This window comes from Vipera berus, assembly GCF_964194415.1.
Source record: "Vipera berus genome assembly, chromosome: Z".
In the NCBI taxonomy this organism is placed as follows: domain Eukaryota; kingdom Metazoa; phylum Chordata; class Lepidosauria; order Squamata; family Viperidae; genus Vipera; species Vipera berus.
In genome coordinates, this window is record NC_138205.1 from 23780771 (window position 1) to 23799662 (window position 18892).

The following is an 18892-nucleotide window of genomic DNA, read 5'->3' on the forward strand; positions in this document are numbered from 1 at the left end:
ACGGAGCCTAGGTATCCAAGGACACTGCAGAGTTATTGAGAGATGTATAAGAAAAACAACTTCAGCACACTCAAAATGCCATCTAAGGTATTGTGAGAATGAGGTGAAAACAGTTGAAATAAAAATCAATTCCAGTAACTTCCATACTATCTCAGCAGATCTTACTGCAACCTTTTAAGATAGCATTTCTATTAAAAGTGGAAGTCTAAAATCAGGGCTCTACCTAATGCAACTGGGTGAATTCAGGTTAAGACAAGATTTGAATGGGATTTTTCCCCCTCAACAATCTCTAAAGCTGTAGATTTAGTAAGATCTGTGGTCATGGAGTAAAATCTGATAAACTCTAATCATCCAAGTACAGGATTATAAAGATCTGACTTGCAAAAATCTGAATGACTACTAGATGGCAACACAAGCATACAGAAATCTCATTTTTGCTGCCATCTACTGGTCATGTGAACTGATGGGTTATAGAATATAATCTTTGGAGAAGCACTGCTAACTCTCTTACCAGTATATTTCCATTTTTGTAGCTATTCATTTCCTTTATGCCAGAGCACTTTTAGTTAATTTTTCATTTTTTTAAAATGTAATTATTACCCAGTTACTGTCCTTATATGTCACAAAAGTCTAATGGTTACTCATATAATCTGAGAGATTTCAAAAATATTGCATTGGATTCCATTATTTGTATATACAGGTAGTCCTTGACTTAGAACTGTTCGTACAGTAACCATTCAAAGATGCAACAACACTGAAAAAAGTGACTTATGACTATTTTACACACTTAGGACTGTTGCAGCATCCCCATGGTCATGTGATCAAAATCTGGATGCTTGGCAATTGGTTCATATTTATGACGGGATCATGTGAGCAGATTTTGTGACCTTCTGACAAGCAAAGTCAATGGGGAAGCCAGATTCATTTAACAATAGTGTTACTAACTTAATAATTGCAATGATTCACTTAACAGCTGTGGCGAGAAAGGTCGTAAAATGGGGAAAATCCCATAACAAATGTCTCATTTAATAACATAAATTTGGGGCACAATTGTCATAAACCAAGGACTACCTGTAGTCGGAGCCTATTTAAACTGATTTAATCTGGGAGGAAATCTGAGCTGGATCACTTAAAGAAGACTAAGACAGTGGGAGAATATCCTTGACCTAAGCTTATGTGGCCTTCTATTTAATAAGGTCTTATTCTGCTTATCTTCCTAGCCCACGCAAAATTGGGAGAGAGGCTGTCACCTGCTGAGAGATTGTATGTAATGTTATTTACAGGCTTTATCTTGACAATTGGAGGAGTGTTATTCATTTGTGCCTACCTTAGAAAACTCATTTGTTTAGGAAAAGTATTTGATTCAAGGGACTGTGTAGCATACTTTGTCAAATAGTAGACCATTAATATCCATGGAGATTCTCAGTCATCCAGATCACAGGTGCTTTTTCAAGAGGCAACTAGACTTTCTTGTTTTTCTTTGAAGAAGTTTTGCTTCTCATCCAAGAAGCCTTTTCAGCTCCACCATCCAGTCAAAGCTGAAGAAACTTCTTGGATGAGAAGCAAAACATCTTCAAAGGAAAAACAAAGAAGTCCAGTTGCCTGTTGAAAAAGCACCTTTAGGACAGTAGACCATTAATGTATCTTAGAAGCTTCATTAATTTAACTCCCTCAGTAATCTATTATATTGGGGATGACTAGTGCCCCCACAATAAGTATCTGACCAAAAAGTAAAGTCACTTTTACATCCAAGATAAAAACAAAGGGCAGTTTTTAATCACAGCATTAAATTTTTATGCAGAACAGTTATTCTATTCATTATATAAACAGTATGAATATGTACCATCTATCCAAGACTGCATGTCTGGGATGGTATAAGAAAATAATCACCTTTGGAATGCTTCAGTAAATTCAAAATTCTTTATATATTGATAAAACTCCAAATGATTGCATAATTCAACATTTTAAAACTATTGTAAGCTTACTGTTCCTATTTCCAAACTTTATTAACATATTTATGATTTAGTAAATAAAGTTATACACATAGTGAGAGAAGTTTGTATTTCTAAGTATGCGTATGCTTTTGAATTATTGTTGACTTTTCAGGAAGGTTGGAGTAGACCCTGCTGTTTGTTTATTTTGGTAAGTTTTTTTCAGCAATGGTTTACCATTATGTGCTCCTTAAGACTAAAGGAGTGTGACTAGCCTGAGGTCACACAGATGGCTTTGTGCCTAAAGCAAGATTCGCAACATCCTAATTTCTGCTTGATGCCTTAATCACTACATCAAAGTGGCTTTTATTTTTTTGTAAGCATCCCCTCCATTATTTTATACCACCAGCATAATGAAATTTACAACCAACCATAAACATTATCTGAGCTTAATACTGATCTGGGGTTTTTATTCTTAACTAGAGTGTTTAATCCTTTATTGCTCTTTCAGATCAGTGAAAATCTCATTTATTATACGAATCTATTTTGGGCTTTGCTGGGATTAGGAATGCCTAATTTTTAATTAGTGGAAGATGCATACAGATTTATGCTCCGAGGTCTTAATATAAACTTTAGATTGCAAATTAACACAGAAATATTGGGGTGGTAGATGTCAACTTTAATTTGCATTCTTTCATTTCATTCTAACAAGTAATGATTTTTTGGGTAAATATATCTATATCTAATCTGTATCTATATCTATATATCATGGAACAAATATAAATCTACTGGTTGCATAGTGTTTAGAATGCAGAATTGTAGCCAAACTGCCCACAGGCTGGAATTCAATCCTGATGATGGGGGTCAAGGTTGACTCATCCTTCCAAGATCGGTTAAATGAGGACCCAGACTGTTGAGGGCAATATGCAAATAACGTTTCAACATTGTAAACCTCCCAGAGTGTGCTGTAAAATGCTAATGGGGTGCTATATAAGCCTAAACACTATTATTATTGCTACATTTATACCTAGAATGTGTCCATATCAATGCACCAATAAAGCAATTTGTGATGCATTAGAACTTAGTGAGTTTGTAAGCAAGGCACTGGTACTTTCAAGGGAATAACAACACAGGACCTAATATATTGTTATGGGGGTTGCAGGAGGTTACATTTCAGCATGAATAGAAGCAGAATAGATGCAGATGTTCCAGTTTCAGGCATAGGATGACACTATAAACTCAGAGCCCGAATACCTGGGGGCTGACCCTACCTCCCAGAACTGCATTACCAGCCTTCACACACTTAGCCAGTTGATCTCCTGTAAATGAATAGTCAAGAATCAGGATTGATCAAGCAATATCCACTTCAATTTAAACAATACAGCATTCAGCACATCTTCCAATGTCCAAAAGACAGTTCACATCAATTTGGATGCCCTTTAAACTTCAGGAAGTCAACTCCCAGAAATCTCAGCAATAGCTATTATGGCTGGGGAATTCTAAGGAACTGATCTACCCAAAAAATACTTCCAAGAACTAGAATCAGCAAGAAGGGTGGCATTAAGTAGTACTGCTGCTGGAATTTCATTCACCAAATTCTCTTTTTCCATAAAACAAAGATTCCCTTGAATCAAATTCCTGGTTACCTCATGGACATTTCAAGATAGCCTTCTTGGCAACAATATAGAATTGATGCTACTGCCTTCTTTTGAGATGTTTATTCAACTTCTCAGTCTAGGCAGTAGTCCTACGATTTCCTGTGATCTCCAAGTACTAACAAGGTCTGGTATTGATCAGCTGTTTCCATAATCACCCAAGGTACATTAAGGACTTCCACACACTATTATTTCTTATCCTTACATTGATTTCCCTTGACAAGCTGCTCTCAGTACCTCACCTGCGTTCACTTGGAGCCAATGGACAGCTTTTCCTTCCAGCAGTTCCCATTCATCTTTCTGCTCTGCAGCATTCAAATGAAGCCAGAGAACAGCCAGCACTGTTGCCCATATATCTGAGGCCACCTGAAAGCAATGGTGGGAAAAAGATGCTGAATGAGCCTTACATGTTATTCCTATAGAAACGTGCAAAATATTTTTCCAAACGATGGCTAAAAATAATTATTCAGTAACTAAATCAGAAATACAAGCTAGCCATTATCCAGCATTCAAAACAATAGATTGAAATAGGTAATGGATACCATGGTTTTCATTAACAATAGTAGTTAAGACTCTGTTTTTCATGGAGCGAAATTCAGTTAAGACATCTCTCCTGATTATTGTCAACCATCTCCAGTGTCCTAGTCCACTCGATGTCTTAATGCTGAGATAGCTTTGTTGAGCGAGCTAAATGTTCCATGATATGTATGAAATATTGAAGATGTTAAAATGTTTTTAGGGAAAGAGCAACAATAAGATGGCTGTGCCCTTCCATCTCCCATCATGGCAAAGTGAAGGATTAAAGGCAGGGTAAACATGCATTGGCCTGTCTTCCCACCTACTTTGACAGCTCCTGTGTTCCTAAAAATGCCTGCTTACCTTCTATTAATGTCACAAAGCTCTTTTTTCAGTAACAGTTCAATCTGAACTCTGAAATTTGCTATCCTTTGGACTTTCTAAAATACAACTCTCACAACGTCTTGCTTCGGTCCTGCAGTGATGCCCCCTGTACCTGGAGGATTCTAGAACGCTTGCCTGATTTTAATTCTGTACTCCTTTCCCTCAAATTAGCTGAACGTGGACTCAAGAAAGCTTTTTCTATTAATAGACAATAATAAATGAATAAAGCTTTTGTAGTCCATTATGAAAAGTTTACAAAAACTTACATTAGCCGGTGCTTTGCCTGAGATCTCAGCTTCACTGAGGTTTAGTATGGCGGCTAGGGCAGGCCCATGAGGCCAGGAGCCATCTGCATTCTGCAGGGATACCAACTTCAAAAGAGGAGATTCTTCTTCCTCGGTTCTGCTTAAGTTGGTGAAAAAGGAGATCTCAGATTTCAGAAACCATCAAGGTTTACCTTCAATTTCCTCTTAGCTGGTTTCTTTACATTGAATGTGTCAACTTGCCTCTTTGTATCTTTTGCTGGACGGGCTGAATGGAGTGACTTTTGAGCTAAATACAGAGGCAAAAATCATAGTGTAAGAGAGAACTACTAATGTAACTCTGGATTATTTACTTTTTTAATCAAATTCATATGACCAATTGCGTTGTCTTGAGAGACGACAGCGAGACAGCAGGCAGGTTCAAACCAACAGCGTTTATTTGGGCAGAGGTCCCGAGCGAAACAATGCTGGGAATCTCTCTTATTTATAGTAAATTGGAATAGCAACAATAACTCTCAAAACCAATAAACAGGCAAGAATCTCCCGCCAGAATAGGACGCCCAATAAGCAGGGGGCCGGCTGTGGCTGAGGCGGCTTGTTGCCGGGGCCAGCTGGCAGTTTTGACAGATCCGGCCGAACTGCGCATGCGCGGCTCTGTTGAGTTTGACAGCTGTCAGTGTACTGCGCATGCGCGGTAGTTTGACAGCTGTCAGATTTGGCCGGTTTGACAGCTGTCATTGCACTGCGCGTGCGCGGCAGTTTGACAGCTGTCAGAATCGGCCGCTCGCCGCGTGTGTGGGGGGGGGGAATGCCGCGGCAGCCATTTGACGGCTGTCAAACGGCTGCCGGGGATTCCTTATGAATGTGAGGGGTTGTTTGTGTCTGAATATATAACACCAATCATCTCATAAATGTTACCTTCACCTTTTCACTTCTAAAATCCACTCGTACCCAAAATATTCATTTGCTGTCCAACTTCTTAACTTTTTACCAAAGAGGCTACTCTTAATAAAATGAAATCGGGTTTCAATAAAACCAAATAGGTTTTAAATAATATTTATTTTTATTTTATTTTTGAGTTGAGGCAGAGAAGGAAAACAATGATGTCTGTTAATTCAGGTGTTGCATTTTAGATTCGTTAACCAGAGATGGAACAAAGGAATAAGATCCTTTTTGTGTTATCTGGCTACAGGTAGTCCTTGACTTACCACAGTTCATTTAGTGACTGTTCAACGTTGCAACAGCACTGAAAAAAGTGACTTATGACTATTTTTCACAGTTACAACCTTGGCAGCATCCTCATGATCATATGATTAAAATTCAGATGCTTGGCAACTTATGACCATTGCAGCATCCCAAGGTCATGTGATCCCCTTTGTGACCTGACAAGCAAAGTGAAGCCAGATTCACTTAACAACCAAGTTATTAGCTTATCAACTACAGTGATTCCCTTAACAATTGTGGCAAGAAAAGTCATAGAATGGAGCAAAACTCAATAAATGTTTCATTTAACAACAGACATTGGGCACTCAATTGTGGTCCTAACTTGAGGACTACCTGTATTAATATGAAGAGATTTAAAAACAGGATTTTGAGGAACAAGTTTCTAGATCTCATACTTACCAATTATTAAATTGCGTTTAATCCCTACTCTACATTTACCATTTAAATTTGATTATCTGCAACATCAGATATGAATCTTTGGGCGGCACAAATCCCAGGTATCTGCTTAAAGGTCCAATGTTGATCTCTCATATTTTTCCACCCCATTCTACCAACCTCACAAAAGCAAAAGGTTGGATATCAGAAGATACACTATAATTTAAAGATATACAAATGGTAGCCAGGTGATTTGTGGGACCACCCATCTCCCTCTCATTTGTGTTTGTGAACAAGTCGTGCTTTAGGTCCCTTTGTGTCACTGTCACCTAGCTGAATCAAAGAAACATGTCTTTTTTGTGCAGCACCTGCATTTTAGATTGATTCCCCCCCCTCCCCCCAACTCCAAGATTTGATCAATCTCAACCCTATCAGCTTTTCAAAAGACATTAAAAATCTATTTTTTCCCTCTGGACATTTGGGATGTTAAATATTCCCATCTCAGGAGGCTGATATCAGGAATGTGTATTTTGTCCTTATTGATGTTACTGTTTACCCAGATTTGGTTTGGCAAGCTTGGACAGTCATATAAATAAACACATTTCCTACTTTTATTATTTAAGTCACTTTGTAGTTACTGACACAAACCACATTCCACGTTCGACTTATACGCAAAATGTAATGGACATTTGTGAAAATGGCTTTTTTAAAAAATTAGGGTTCCATTGTGATGAGGGGAATTACCTTCAAGTGCCATTGGTGGTGCAGCACGTGCCTTCCGAGGGCTTCCCATCTTCAAAACTGAACCTAATGACATTGCTCCGAAATATGCTCCATCATCTAATTTGGCAGCTATAGACATTCCAAAATGAAACACCACAGGAAAACAACTTTTGCAATAAAAGCTGTAATAGCCCCAAATTAATGTTTCCTTCTCTTTGTGTCTTTCCAGTCCTCCGTGAGCTCTGGATGGTTTAGATCAGTACAATATTTCTCAACTTTGACAACTTTTAACATGCATGCACTTCAACTCCCAGAATTCCCCAGCCAAGTGAAGTTCACATATTTTAAAACTGACAAGGTTGAACCCTGCCCCCACTAAAGTAAAGTATAACTCATTATTTCAATCAGTCACTGAAGGACAGATTTCTAGAGCTCATTATTGTTAACTATAAAACTGCCTATATTCTTCCCACCATATCACAATACTTTACATTTTGTTATCTGCAAATTCAAAAACAAGACTTTCCGAGGTGCAAATGTTAGGCACTGTCTTAAAGGTCCAATTTTGGACCCCCAACAGTTGTTTCCACCTCAATTCTGCCAGCCTCACAAAAATGAGAGGTTGCAACAGCCCAAAACCACTTTACACAAATAATATTCTACATTTATTTATTGTATTTATTAATACGAATGAACGTATCCCATGTTTGATCTTCATACAGAATATAAAGGAAATTAATGAGAACATCATTTCTTTTGCTTGTACAATGCCTAACAGGAATTACCTTGTTGGTTATGATACACACTTGCCCATAGAGGTTACCTGAACTTTTACGGAGGATCTTTTCACATTGATAGTTAGATGCTAATGTTCGTGGCATGCAGTTTGCTCGTGATGCTGCCATCAAAGCTGCAGACGTTCCAAAATAAAACAGAACACAGGAAAATATTTTGCAATAAAAACTGTAATAAGCCAAGATTGATTTTTCCTTCTTTTTGTGTCCCATTCCCTGCTGAGTGGTCTAGATCAGTATTTCTCAACCTTGACAACTTTTAAGATGCATGGGTTTCTTAAAAGTCCCAGAATTCCCTAGTGGGATTAAGTCCACACATCTTAAGGTTGCCAAATATTGAGGGATGCTAGCCTAGATCCCAGCAGATGCAGAGTGAATGAGGTAGCAAGTACCACCAGTAAACATTAAATGTGACCCCAAATTACTAAAAGGCTGTCCTTCCATCCTTCTCGGAAGGAAAGAGGGGATGTCCTAATGAAGAAATCATTGCTGTATTCATTCTTTCGATTTTACAATCAACGATTCTCATTCAGATATTAAAAAGCAACAGCCTGACAGCTCAGGAAGGAAGTAGAAAACCAGCAATCCAGCGAGGTCACTACAAAAATATGATATGTTGATGATACCTGGCAATTAACACCTGGCAATCAATACCTGACACTCGCTCTGCCAATTGTTGGACAGCTAAAGTCCAGGGAGCAATGGGCTTTTTAACAGAAGCTCCACCAGACTATCTGAAGAAACTCAGCTGCAAATCAGTCCCTCATTTGGTTCAATGACCACTCAAGGCCTGGGACTGATCCGCCGTATTTTGCTGCCAACTCACCTGGAAGGGGGACATCTCGGTGGAGGAGAGCTCCTTGAACCGGCTTGCCCAGCTCTGTGTTCACACCCACGTAAGCCGTCTGGGAACACACCACCCCAGAGCTCAGGCTTGTCTCTAGTGCCAGGAGCTGCTTTTCTTCAACCTTCTCCTTGTCCTCCTCTAATTCCTGCAACAGCGCCTGAGCTGCAAGACGGTGAACAGGGAGCCTACAAAGAAAGGGGAGGGATGGGCAGAGAAAGGTCTGCCATCACGCCACACACCAAGTCTTAATTTGTTGTCAGCTCCTTTTATATCGTGGGTTTCTCTCCGGAGGATCAGCTGACAGTAAATATAACAAAGTTAATAATGACTAACTGCTTGTGTTGGATTTTAACTCAATGAAGCTGAAAATCTGGAGCAAAAAACCCTTTCCTTGTTGTCTCTTCCCTGAAAAGAGAAAAAGCAGAGCCTGAATGTACCCCTGGAGAAGCACTTCTGTAGCCTGGAAGTAACATAAAAGAACACAAGTGGTTTATTTTGCATTGGCTTGGGCTATTGGGCTTTAGTCAATATGTTCTTAACTATGTTTTCACAATGAAAACTGCCAGAACAATGATGAATCTAGTCAAATCTCTGGGTCCTTAGCTAAAGGTTTGTGAATCCAGAGGGCAAGAGATGACACACACATCTAAGCAATAAAGTTGATCAAGGTGGTGGCTTCCTACTTTCACTTGGCATTAACATACAAAGGACACGTCATCTCCAAGGGGAAATGGCTCTGCTAGGTGAAAAGCACCTCTCTCTGAATCAACAAAACGGCTTCATCTTTTTCTTGGTTCATAAGCTACTCCTGGCTGCATTGTATGTGAAGAGATAGCTGGGAGTAGGACATGAAGAAACTCTGTGAATCTGAAAAAAGAGGCATCTGCTTCAGGAGTCAGAGAAATATTTTGGATGTGCTCCCACTGACTCATTCATGTGCCTCTTTTCAAGGGTTTCCTCAGCCTTGGGTTATACCTGTCTGTCTTCTCAAGTTGGAGTGAGAACTTGGTTGTTTCTGTGGAAGTCTCATTTTGGAAATTATACCGAACAATGGCTGCCCCCTCCATGGAGCCTGACGCCTGTATAAAAACAAAAGTTGCAAAGGAAGGAAGGGAAAAAGAAGGGAAATTCTTTCTGAGGATCAGGACAATTCTAGGATTAGAGCTGCTGAAGGAGGGCAGCACAGGGTATATAGTCTGCACCACAGGAGGGAGGATTTCTCAGGTTGGTGGGCCTCAGGTGGATCACTTGCCTGAAGTTGCCCCCGGATCTGGGCATAGATGAGGCAGCGCTGACCTTGGAAAATGACCTGAGGGCCTGACCCCACCAGTGTGGCCTCAAGGCCAGAAGGCAACTCCCAGTTCAGAGAGATCCCCGTCATTGCTGGCTGAAGGGCCTTCTTCAGACTTTGCAAAGCCTGCAGGAAACAGGAATCTTATGAAGAAGCAGTATATGATTTCAGGATGCTCTGAGAAATAAAAGGCAAAATTTACTTTGAAAATATTAAGGTTGTCCCTGCTCTAGCTTTGAGATTATAAAATAGCTTCTGCAAAAACAATCAAAATTTTGACTGCACAGTGTTCTATTCTCCCACTCCTCATGATAAACAGTAGCTTTTGGCTGCAAAGAAGGTAAATGCAGATTTATGCTGCAACTGCAGAAGATTAATTTTCAAATAATTATTCAACTGTATTCTGCTTTGTACAGCTCCACCTTGAATGCCATGTCTAGTTCTGGCCTTTACTTTTTAAGCAGAAATGAAAGAACTGAGCAAATTCAGAGGAAGATAAGAACGAAGATCAGGGAATTAGCATCTAAGCTCTGTGAAGGCAGACTGAAGGCGCAGAGTATGTTTAGAACTCAGAAAAGATGGTTGAGAAGGGATACAGTGGCCCTCTTCAAATACCCGAAAGGGATTGCAGAATTAGTGATGAATTGGGTGGACTTAAAACATTTAAATAAATTTATACATTGCCTTGAGCTCCTAAATGAAGGAAACAAAGAAGACATTATCTTTTATCCCAGAATGCAGGGTATGGAATAGTGGATTTAATTACAGGAAGACAGATTCTGATTTGAAGTTAGACAAAACTTTCTGATAGTTAAGAGCAGTTCTGCAGTGGAATCAGCTACCTAGAGAAGTAAAGAAGAAACGGGGCCTAGAGAGCTGTTGGAGGTCCAGCCGATCCAAATCCGACCGGTTGCGACTAAGAACCTATATTAGGTCTTATCTCGCAGCGATGAGGGCGGCGAGGTGTAATTACTTCTCTGCCCTCATCGCGTCCGCAGATAATCGCCCGGCCGCCCTGTTTAGGGTGACTCACTCCCTCCTTAATCAGGAGGTGAGGGAGGATCCCTTGCAGGGTCGTGCCGAGGAGTTTGGTCAACATCTGTCGGATAAAATCGCTCGGATTCGGACCGGTTTGGACTCCAGCTGGGCAGAGTCTGACGATCAGGACACGGGCGGTCTTGTCAACGTTATCTGGGAGGAGTTTGATTCTGTGACCCCTGAGGAAGTGGACAGGATTATAGGGAGGTTGAGCTCCACCACATGTTTATTGGACCCGTGCCCTTCTTGGCTGGTTTATGCAGCTAGGGAGAGGACACGAGGCTGGTTCCAGGCAGTTATATCTGCTTCTTTGAGTGAGGGTAATTTCCCCACCGTCTTGAAGGAGGCGGTGGTGAGACCTCTCCTCAAGAAGCCTGCCCTGGACCCAGCTGTGTTAAACAACTTTCGTCCAGTCTCCAACGTTCGCTTTCTTGCGAAGGTTGTTGAGAGTGTGGTGGCGCATCAGCTCCCTCTGGTCCTGGATGAAGCGGATTATCTAGACCCGTACCAATCGGGTTTCAGGCCCGGGTACAGCACGGAGACGGCATTGGTCGCTCTGGTGAATGATCTCTGGAGGGCCCGGGACAGGGGATATTCCTCTGTCCTAGTCCTATTAGACCTCTCGGCGGCTTTCGATACCATCGACCATAGTATCCTGCTGTGGCGTCTCAGGGGACTGGGAGTGGGAGGCACGGTTCTTCGGTGGTTCTCCTCCTATCTCCTGGGACGCTTGCAGTCGGTGTTGGCAGGGGGGCAGAGGTCGACCCCTAGGTCTCTCATTTGTGGAGTTCCTCAGGGGTCGGTCCTCTCGCCTCTCCTGTTCAACATCTACATGAAACCCCTGGGTGAGATCATTCGTGGTTTTGGAGTTGGGTATCATCAATATGCCGATGATACCCAACTTTTCATTTCGACCCCAAACCACCCCAGTGATGCCCTCGCTGTGATGTCCCGTTGCCTGGAGGCGGTTCGGGTCTGGATGGGGAGGAACAGACTTCAGCTCAACCCTGACAAGACTGAGTGGCTGTACATTCCGGCATCCCGGGACATTCAAAATGCTCCATCGCTCTCTATGGGGGGTGAGTTTTTACCCCCCGTGGATAGGGCTCGCAACTTGGGAGTCCTCCTAGATTCATGGCTTACCCTAGAAGACCACATAGTAGCCGTGACTAGGGGGGCTTTCGCTCAGGTTCGCCTGGTGCGTCAGTTGCGGCCCTATCTGGACCGGGATGCCCTGTGTACGGTCACTCATGCGCTCGTGACCTCTCGTCTTGACTATTGCAATGCTCTTTACATGGGGCTTCCCTTGAAGACCACTCGGAGGCTCCAACTGGTACAGAATGCGGCCGCGAGAGTTGTCTTGGGAGTTTCCCGGTACTCCCATGTTACACCTTTGCTCCGCGAGCTGCATTGGTTACCATTTGTCTTCCGGGTGAGGTTCAAAGTCTTGGTGATGGTTTTTAAGTCCTTACATGGCATGGGTCCGGAATACCTCAGGGACCACTTGCTGCCGGCGTCGACTCCCCTCCGCCCTGTGCGTTCCCACAGAGAGGGCCTCCTCAGGGTGCCTCCGGTCAGAGAATGCCGGCTGGTGGCCCCCAGGGGGAGGGCCTTCTCTGTGGGCGCCCCGGCTTTATGGAATCAACTGCCGGTTGAGCTTCGGATGGCACCGGATCTTCGCTCCTTCCGGCGCAGGTTAAAGACCCATTTATTCGAACAAGCTGGCCTGGCCTGATGGGGGAAATGTTAGGGTTTTAATGTTTTTTTTATATTTTGATTGTTTTAATTCGGGCAACAATTTAATCCTTTTTAACTTTTGTACTTCTATTTATATGCCCTGTTCACCGCCCTGAGTCCTTCGGGAGAAGGGCAGTATAAAAATTTAAATAAATAAATAAATAAATAAATAAATAAATAAATAAATAAATAAATAAATAAATAAATAAATAAATAAATAGGCTTCTGTTCATTTGATGTGTTCAGATGGAGGTGAAGCAAGATGTTTTAATGAGGGCACCTGCTCTGAAAGGGAATTGGACTGAATAGCCTAAACAGTACATTCTGTGATTCTATGAATTATATCTTGCAACTTTGGTTAATACTGGACAACCTATGCCTGACTGGGTCATTGTTTCAGAAATATTTCTAGCATACAGATAGATTTTATCCCATCTGATGGCTTCCAGTTCAGAAAGAGATGTCATACAGGTAATCTTTGACTAACAATCACAACTGAGCCCAAATTTTCTTCTGATAAGTGAGATAATTGTTAAGTAAGTTGCTTGCCCCATTTTATGACTTTTTTGCCATAGCTGTTACGTGAATAACTGCAGTTAATAACATGATTGTTAAGTGAATTTGAGTTCGCCACTGACTTTGCTTGTGAGAAGATCACAAAATGTTATCACACGATCATAGGACACTGCAACTGTCATAAATATGAACCAGTTGTCAAGCATCCAAATTGTGATCACAGGACCATGGGGATGCTGCAATGGTTACAAGTGTGAAAAATGGTCATGTCACTTTTTTTTTCAATGTCATTGTAATTTCAAACGGTCACTAAACTTATAAGTTGACTATTATTAATTTCCAAGTTCCAAATTTATTTATTTATTTATTTATTAATGGGACTTATATCCCGCCCTATCTCCCGAAGGACTCAGGGCGGCTAACAATAACATATAATAAGTACAGAAATTAAGACTTCTGGTGGCGGCGCGGCGCCGGAGACAGCCTTTTCGGGCTGCCCGCGGCTCAGCTGTGTTGTTTTCACCCGAAACAGCGCCGATCAGCTGTTCGGGTGAATTTGAAGCTCCCTCCTCAGGAGAAGAGGAGGGGGAGAGGCCCCAGGTTGAGTTCTCCGGGGCTGAGTTCTCCGGGGCCGCCTGAGCTTAAAGCTTGGGCGGCTGAAGGATTGAACTCCCCCGTAGCCTGGGTTGCTCCCAGCTGTTCAGCGTCTCCGCTCCGTGATTTCTGGAGTGGAGCCAGGCGTTTGCGACCACCCCTGCCAGAAGGAAAGACCATGGAATAAAAAGAGCAGGCAGAGCGGTACAGGAGGATAAGGTGAAGAGGACTTTTATTTTTGCTCTCTAGCTTAATGGACTTTATAAACTTAAAGTGAAAGTGCGTCACAAGTGAAAGTAAAAAGATGGCGGCTAAACCTCCCCCAAAAACTCTCCGGAGTGCTGGAACTTCTCCGGTGCAACAGACATCATTGCAAGCTTTGCTTCCTCCCGCTGCACTGACATCGAAGGACTTACAAGATGCTCTTGAAAAACATGCCCAGGTAATTTTGGAATCAATGGGTGATAAATTGGCAAAGATGGAGGAGAAATTGGAGGAGAGGATGGAGGAGAAGTTCAGTGCGATGAGGGTAGACATTTTGTCTACAGTGCGTAGTGTGGCTGAATGTGTGCAAGATCTGGATGAAAAAGTGGAGGACTTGACTCAAAAGAATGCCATATTAGAAGCAAAGGTATTGGAGAATGAAGATTTAAGAGACAAAATGGACAGAGAACTGTGTCTAGTTCAATATTACCAGATGCAATATGCTGTTAGAATCAGAGGTTTAAAAGACAATGTTAAGGAAGATCTAAAGCAGCTGATTTCTGAAGCTCTGGAAGCAGTATTGGGTCAGCCAGCATCTGAAATAAAGGGAGGCATGGATAAAGTGTTCCGTGTTAACTCATGGATTGCTAGACAGAGAAAGTTACCTAGAGATGTGGTGGTATATTTTGCAAAGAGGGAAATTAGAGATGAAGTTATTCAAGCTGCCTATGATACTAAAGTTGTGATTGCTGACCAAGAAGTTTTGGTTTTAAAAGAAATTCCTCCAAAGATTTTAAGGAGAAGAAAAGATTATGCATTTCTTGTGCAAGAGCTCAAACAACGTGATATAAGGTTCAGATGGGAGATTCCAGTTGGATTGGTGGCGATGCATGAAGGCAAAAGGTACCGTCTGGTCACTGTGACACAGGCGCGGGATTTTTATAACAATGTTTTAAAAGCAATCCCACTATCACTTCTGAAAGCTGCAAAGGGATCTGGAGAAGGAAAACTTCAAGAGGCTGAAGCTGGACAGACAGAGGAGAATGGTGCTGGAGGAGATCAAGCTACAACTTCTTTGGCTGATCCTGGAGAGCAGAGGGTGACGCGTGCTGCTTTAAAACGAGCAAAAAAAATAAAAGAACAAGATCAGCAGAAGTCTATGGAACTTCCAAAACGTACTTACAGCCAAGCAGTGGGAGGAGCACGGCCTAAAGGAGAGCCTATTAAAGATGTGCTCCAACAGCTTTGGGATGACATGCATGGCGACTAAATTCTTAACCTGGAACGTTAATGGACTAAATTCACCACAGAAGAGGAAGAAAGTTTTTCAATATTTAAAACAATTCAAGATAGATGTTATATGTTTGCAAGAAACGCATATTAGGGCTATGGACCAAAAGTATTTATTGAACTTAAGGTTGGGCACGCAATTTGTTGCTTCTGCAATGAATAAGAAAAATGGAGTCGTTGTTTATGTTAAAAGTGCCTTAACAGCGGACTTAATTGAAGCAGATAAGCATGGAAGATACGTTATGATAGAGTTGCTGTTAGAAGGTAAAAAGACGCTTTTAGTTGGATTATATGCTCCTAATCAACAACAAGCTGATTTTTTTAGTTTACTTCACACAAAGCTTACTCAGTTGGATTATAAATCGTTTATTTTTATGGGGGACTGGAATGGTGTTTTGGATGTACAGATGGATAAGGCTGGTTCTTTTAAACACATTCCAAGTCATGCTAGACTGCCTAAATCCTTTTTTGAAATGAAGGATGACTTGGAACTGCGAGATATTTGGCGTGAAATACATTTGCATGAAAAGGATTATACTTTTTTTTCTGACAGACATCAATCTTTCTCCAGGATCGATTTTATTTTGCTGACTAATGACTTTTTTTCAAGGATTAAAAAGGTGAAGATATGTGCAAGAACTATTTCTGATCACAGCCCAGTCTGGCTAGAGATTAATAAGGAGAATAGAGATAGGCGCTCGTGGCGCGTAAATGAGAATTTGTTTAGAAATCAGAGAAATGTGGAAGAATGTAAACAGCGGATGAAGGATTTTTTTGAAATTAATATGAACAAAGACACTTCTATGGACATGGTTTGGGATGCTAGCAAGGCCTATATGAGAGGGGTGTTGATATATATGAACAATAAACATAGACGTATTTTGGAAGCCAGGAGGAAAGAATTGGAGAATGAAATTAAGGAAAAAGAAAAGGCTTTGATTTTGAATCCAGCGGATGTGAAGACTAAGGAGGTTATTAAGCTATTAAAAGGACAATTTGATAAATTAATGGCTGACCAAGTGGCAACCAATTTGCGGTTTGCCAGGCACAACACCTTTTGCAATGCTAATAAACCAGGCAGATGGTTAGCTTATAGACTGAGGAAAAAGCAAAGGGCTTCTAATATAGATAAAATTGAGCATAAGGGAAGGGTTGTGTTTCAACAGGATCTTATTAAGGATGCTTTTGTGGATTTTTATTCTAAATTATATGCTAAGGAGAAGATTAATGAAAAAGACATTGATATATATTTGGAGAATGCTAGCATCCCAGTTCTTACGCAAGAACAAAAAGAGGGGATTAATCAATTGATAACAGAAGAAGAAATTCTTATAGCAATTAAGGAATTGAAGGTGGACAAAGCGCCAGGCACGGATGGTTTGACTGCGGCTTATTACAAAAATTTACAATTAGAGATGATAAAACCGTTAAAGGAACTGTTCCAGACAATTCAGAGGGGGGGAAAGGTGCCTCCGTCTTGGAGAACTGCTTTTATTTCTTTGATTCCGAAGGAAGACCAAGATGCTACTCAAGTTAAAAATTATAGACCGATATCGCTTTTAAATACAGACTACAAGATATTTGCTAAGGTGTTGGCTAATAGATTGATGAGGGTTCTGCAACAGACGATTCATGGGGACCAAACGGGGTTTATTAGTGGTAGGCAAATGAAAAATAATGTGAGGCATATAGTTGATGTGTTAGAGTTTTTGGAAAGGAATAACCAGATCCCTGCGGCGCTAATTTTTTTAGATGCTGAAAAAGCTTTTGATCAATTGAATTGGCAATTTTTGATGAAAGTCTTGGATAAAATGAATTTTGGGGATAATTTTTTGCAACCAATTAGGGCATTATATCAAAAACAAACTGCCCGAATAATAGTTAATAATAGCCTGACAGAAGCATGTAATATTGAGAAGGGCACAAGGCAAGGGTGTCCGTTATCGCCCTTGTTATTTGTACTAACATTGGAGATATTGTTGGTTAAAATACGGAATTCGGAAAAAATTAAGGGTATACAAATTAGAGATCAGGATTATAGATTGAGAGCGTTCGCAGACGATCTGGTTGTTACAGTGACCCAGCCGGAGAACTCTGTTGTGGACCTGATGGAGATAATAATACAATATGGGAAGGTTTCTGGATTTAAAGTTAATACACAAAAAACTAAAATTCTGGCCAAAAATATGACAGCTTCGCAAAAGGCTCTCTTAGAAGGATTAACTGGATTTGAGATTGTTAAAAGGGTTAAATATTTGGGGGTGCTTTTGTCGCCCTCTAATACAAAGTTATATAAAAATAACTATGAAAAATTATGGGGGAAAATTCAAAAAGAAATGGAGAGTTGGGAAAAATTGCAATTGTCTTTGTTGGGGCGAATCGCAGCAGTGAAAATGAATGTCCTGCCTAAATTCTTATTTTTATTTCAAATGATACCGGTTCTTAAGAAAGATTCTAACTTGGAGGAATGGCAGCGAGGTATCAATAAATTTGTATGGGCAGGGAAAAGGCCACGAGTTAAACTAAAGATAATACAGGATACTCGTGAAAGAGGTGGTCTTAAAATGCCTAATTTTAAATTATATTATGAAGCTGCTGCTTTAGCAGGAATAAGTGATTGGATCAATTTGACACAAGAGAGATTATTACATCTTGAGGGCCATGACTTGTTGTTTGGCTGGCATGCATATTTGTTGTATGATAAGAAGGTAGATAATGTCTTTAGAGTGCATATTTTAAGACAGGCATTGTTGAGGGTTTGGAAGAAGTACAGACATAAATTAGATTGTAAGATACCATTGTGGGCAATCCCAAAACACGCAATAGAAAATATACATGCTGGTTTCAAACACGATGTGACTACGTACAAGGAGATTCTAAGCTTGGAAAGAAATGTCTGGTGTTTGAAACCATATAGTCTCTTGCGAGATGAGAAGATTGTTCAGACTTGGTTTCAATATACTCAGCTACGGGCCAGGTGGAAAGAAGATCAGAAAAATGGTTTTACAATGACTGATGAAAATCTGATAAAGCAAATCAGAAATCAGGGTCCAGCACATATTAAACGGATATATCTTGCCTTGATAGAAATTGACTCAGAAACAGAACTCGTTAAGGATTGTATGATTAAATGGGCCCAAAATATCCAAGAAGTTATTACAATGGACACATGGGAAAGGATTTGGGTGAAGAACGTAAAATTCACACAAGCTCAAAATTTAAGAGAAAATTTTTATAAAATGTTTTACAGATGGCATTTAGATCCCAAAAAGCTGGCAAGTATGTATCCGAACTATCAGCCTAAATGCTGGAGGTGTGGTGAAGAAGATGCAACATATTTTCATATATGGTGGACTTGTAAAAAGGTTAAGGCCTTTTGGATAAAAATTTGGTGGAACATGCAGAAGATTTTCAAGCAAAGGATAAAGTTTTGTCCGCAACTTTTTTTGTTGGGTATAATTACAGATGCTACGGTTGTGGACACTAAGCTGATGTTGAATTCAATTACGG

At 40.7% G+C, this 18892-nt stretch overlaps 1 protein-coding gene across 1 annotated transcript in view; it reads right to left on the minus strand.

Annotated features, from left to right (window-relative positions):
* Positions 1-1771: 1771 nt before the first annotated feature.
* LOC308677789 (von Willebrand factor A domain-containing protein 5A-like) overlaps positions 1772-18892 on the minus strand; it is a 34106-nt gene continuing 16985 nt past the window's right edge. Inside the window, exons 12-20 of the mRNA XM_081344485.1 lie at positions 9866-10129; positions 9688-9791; positions 8692-8897; positions 7895-7981; positions 7093-7200; positions 4993-5038; positions 4753-4891; positions 3829-3952; positions 1772-3250 (exon numbers count right to left, since the gene is read on the minus strand). Coding sequence (XP_081200611.1) covers positions 3171-3250; positions 3829-3952; positions 4753-4891; positions 4993-5038; positions 7093-7200; positions 7895-7981; positions 8692-8897; positions 9688-9791; positions 9866-10129 — 1158 coding nt within the window. The 3' untranslated portion in view covers positions 1772-3170. The remainder of the gene's footprint in view (positions 3251-3828; positions 3953-4752; positions 4892-4992; positions 5039-7092; positions 7201-7894; positions 7982-8691; positions 8898-9687; positions 9792-9865; positions 10130-18892) is intronic.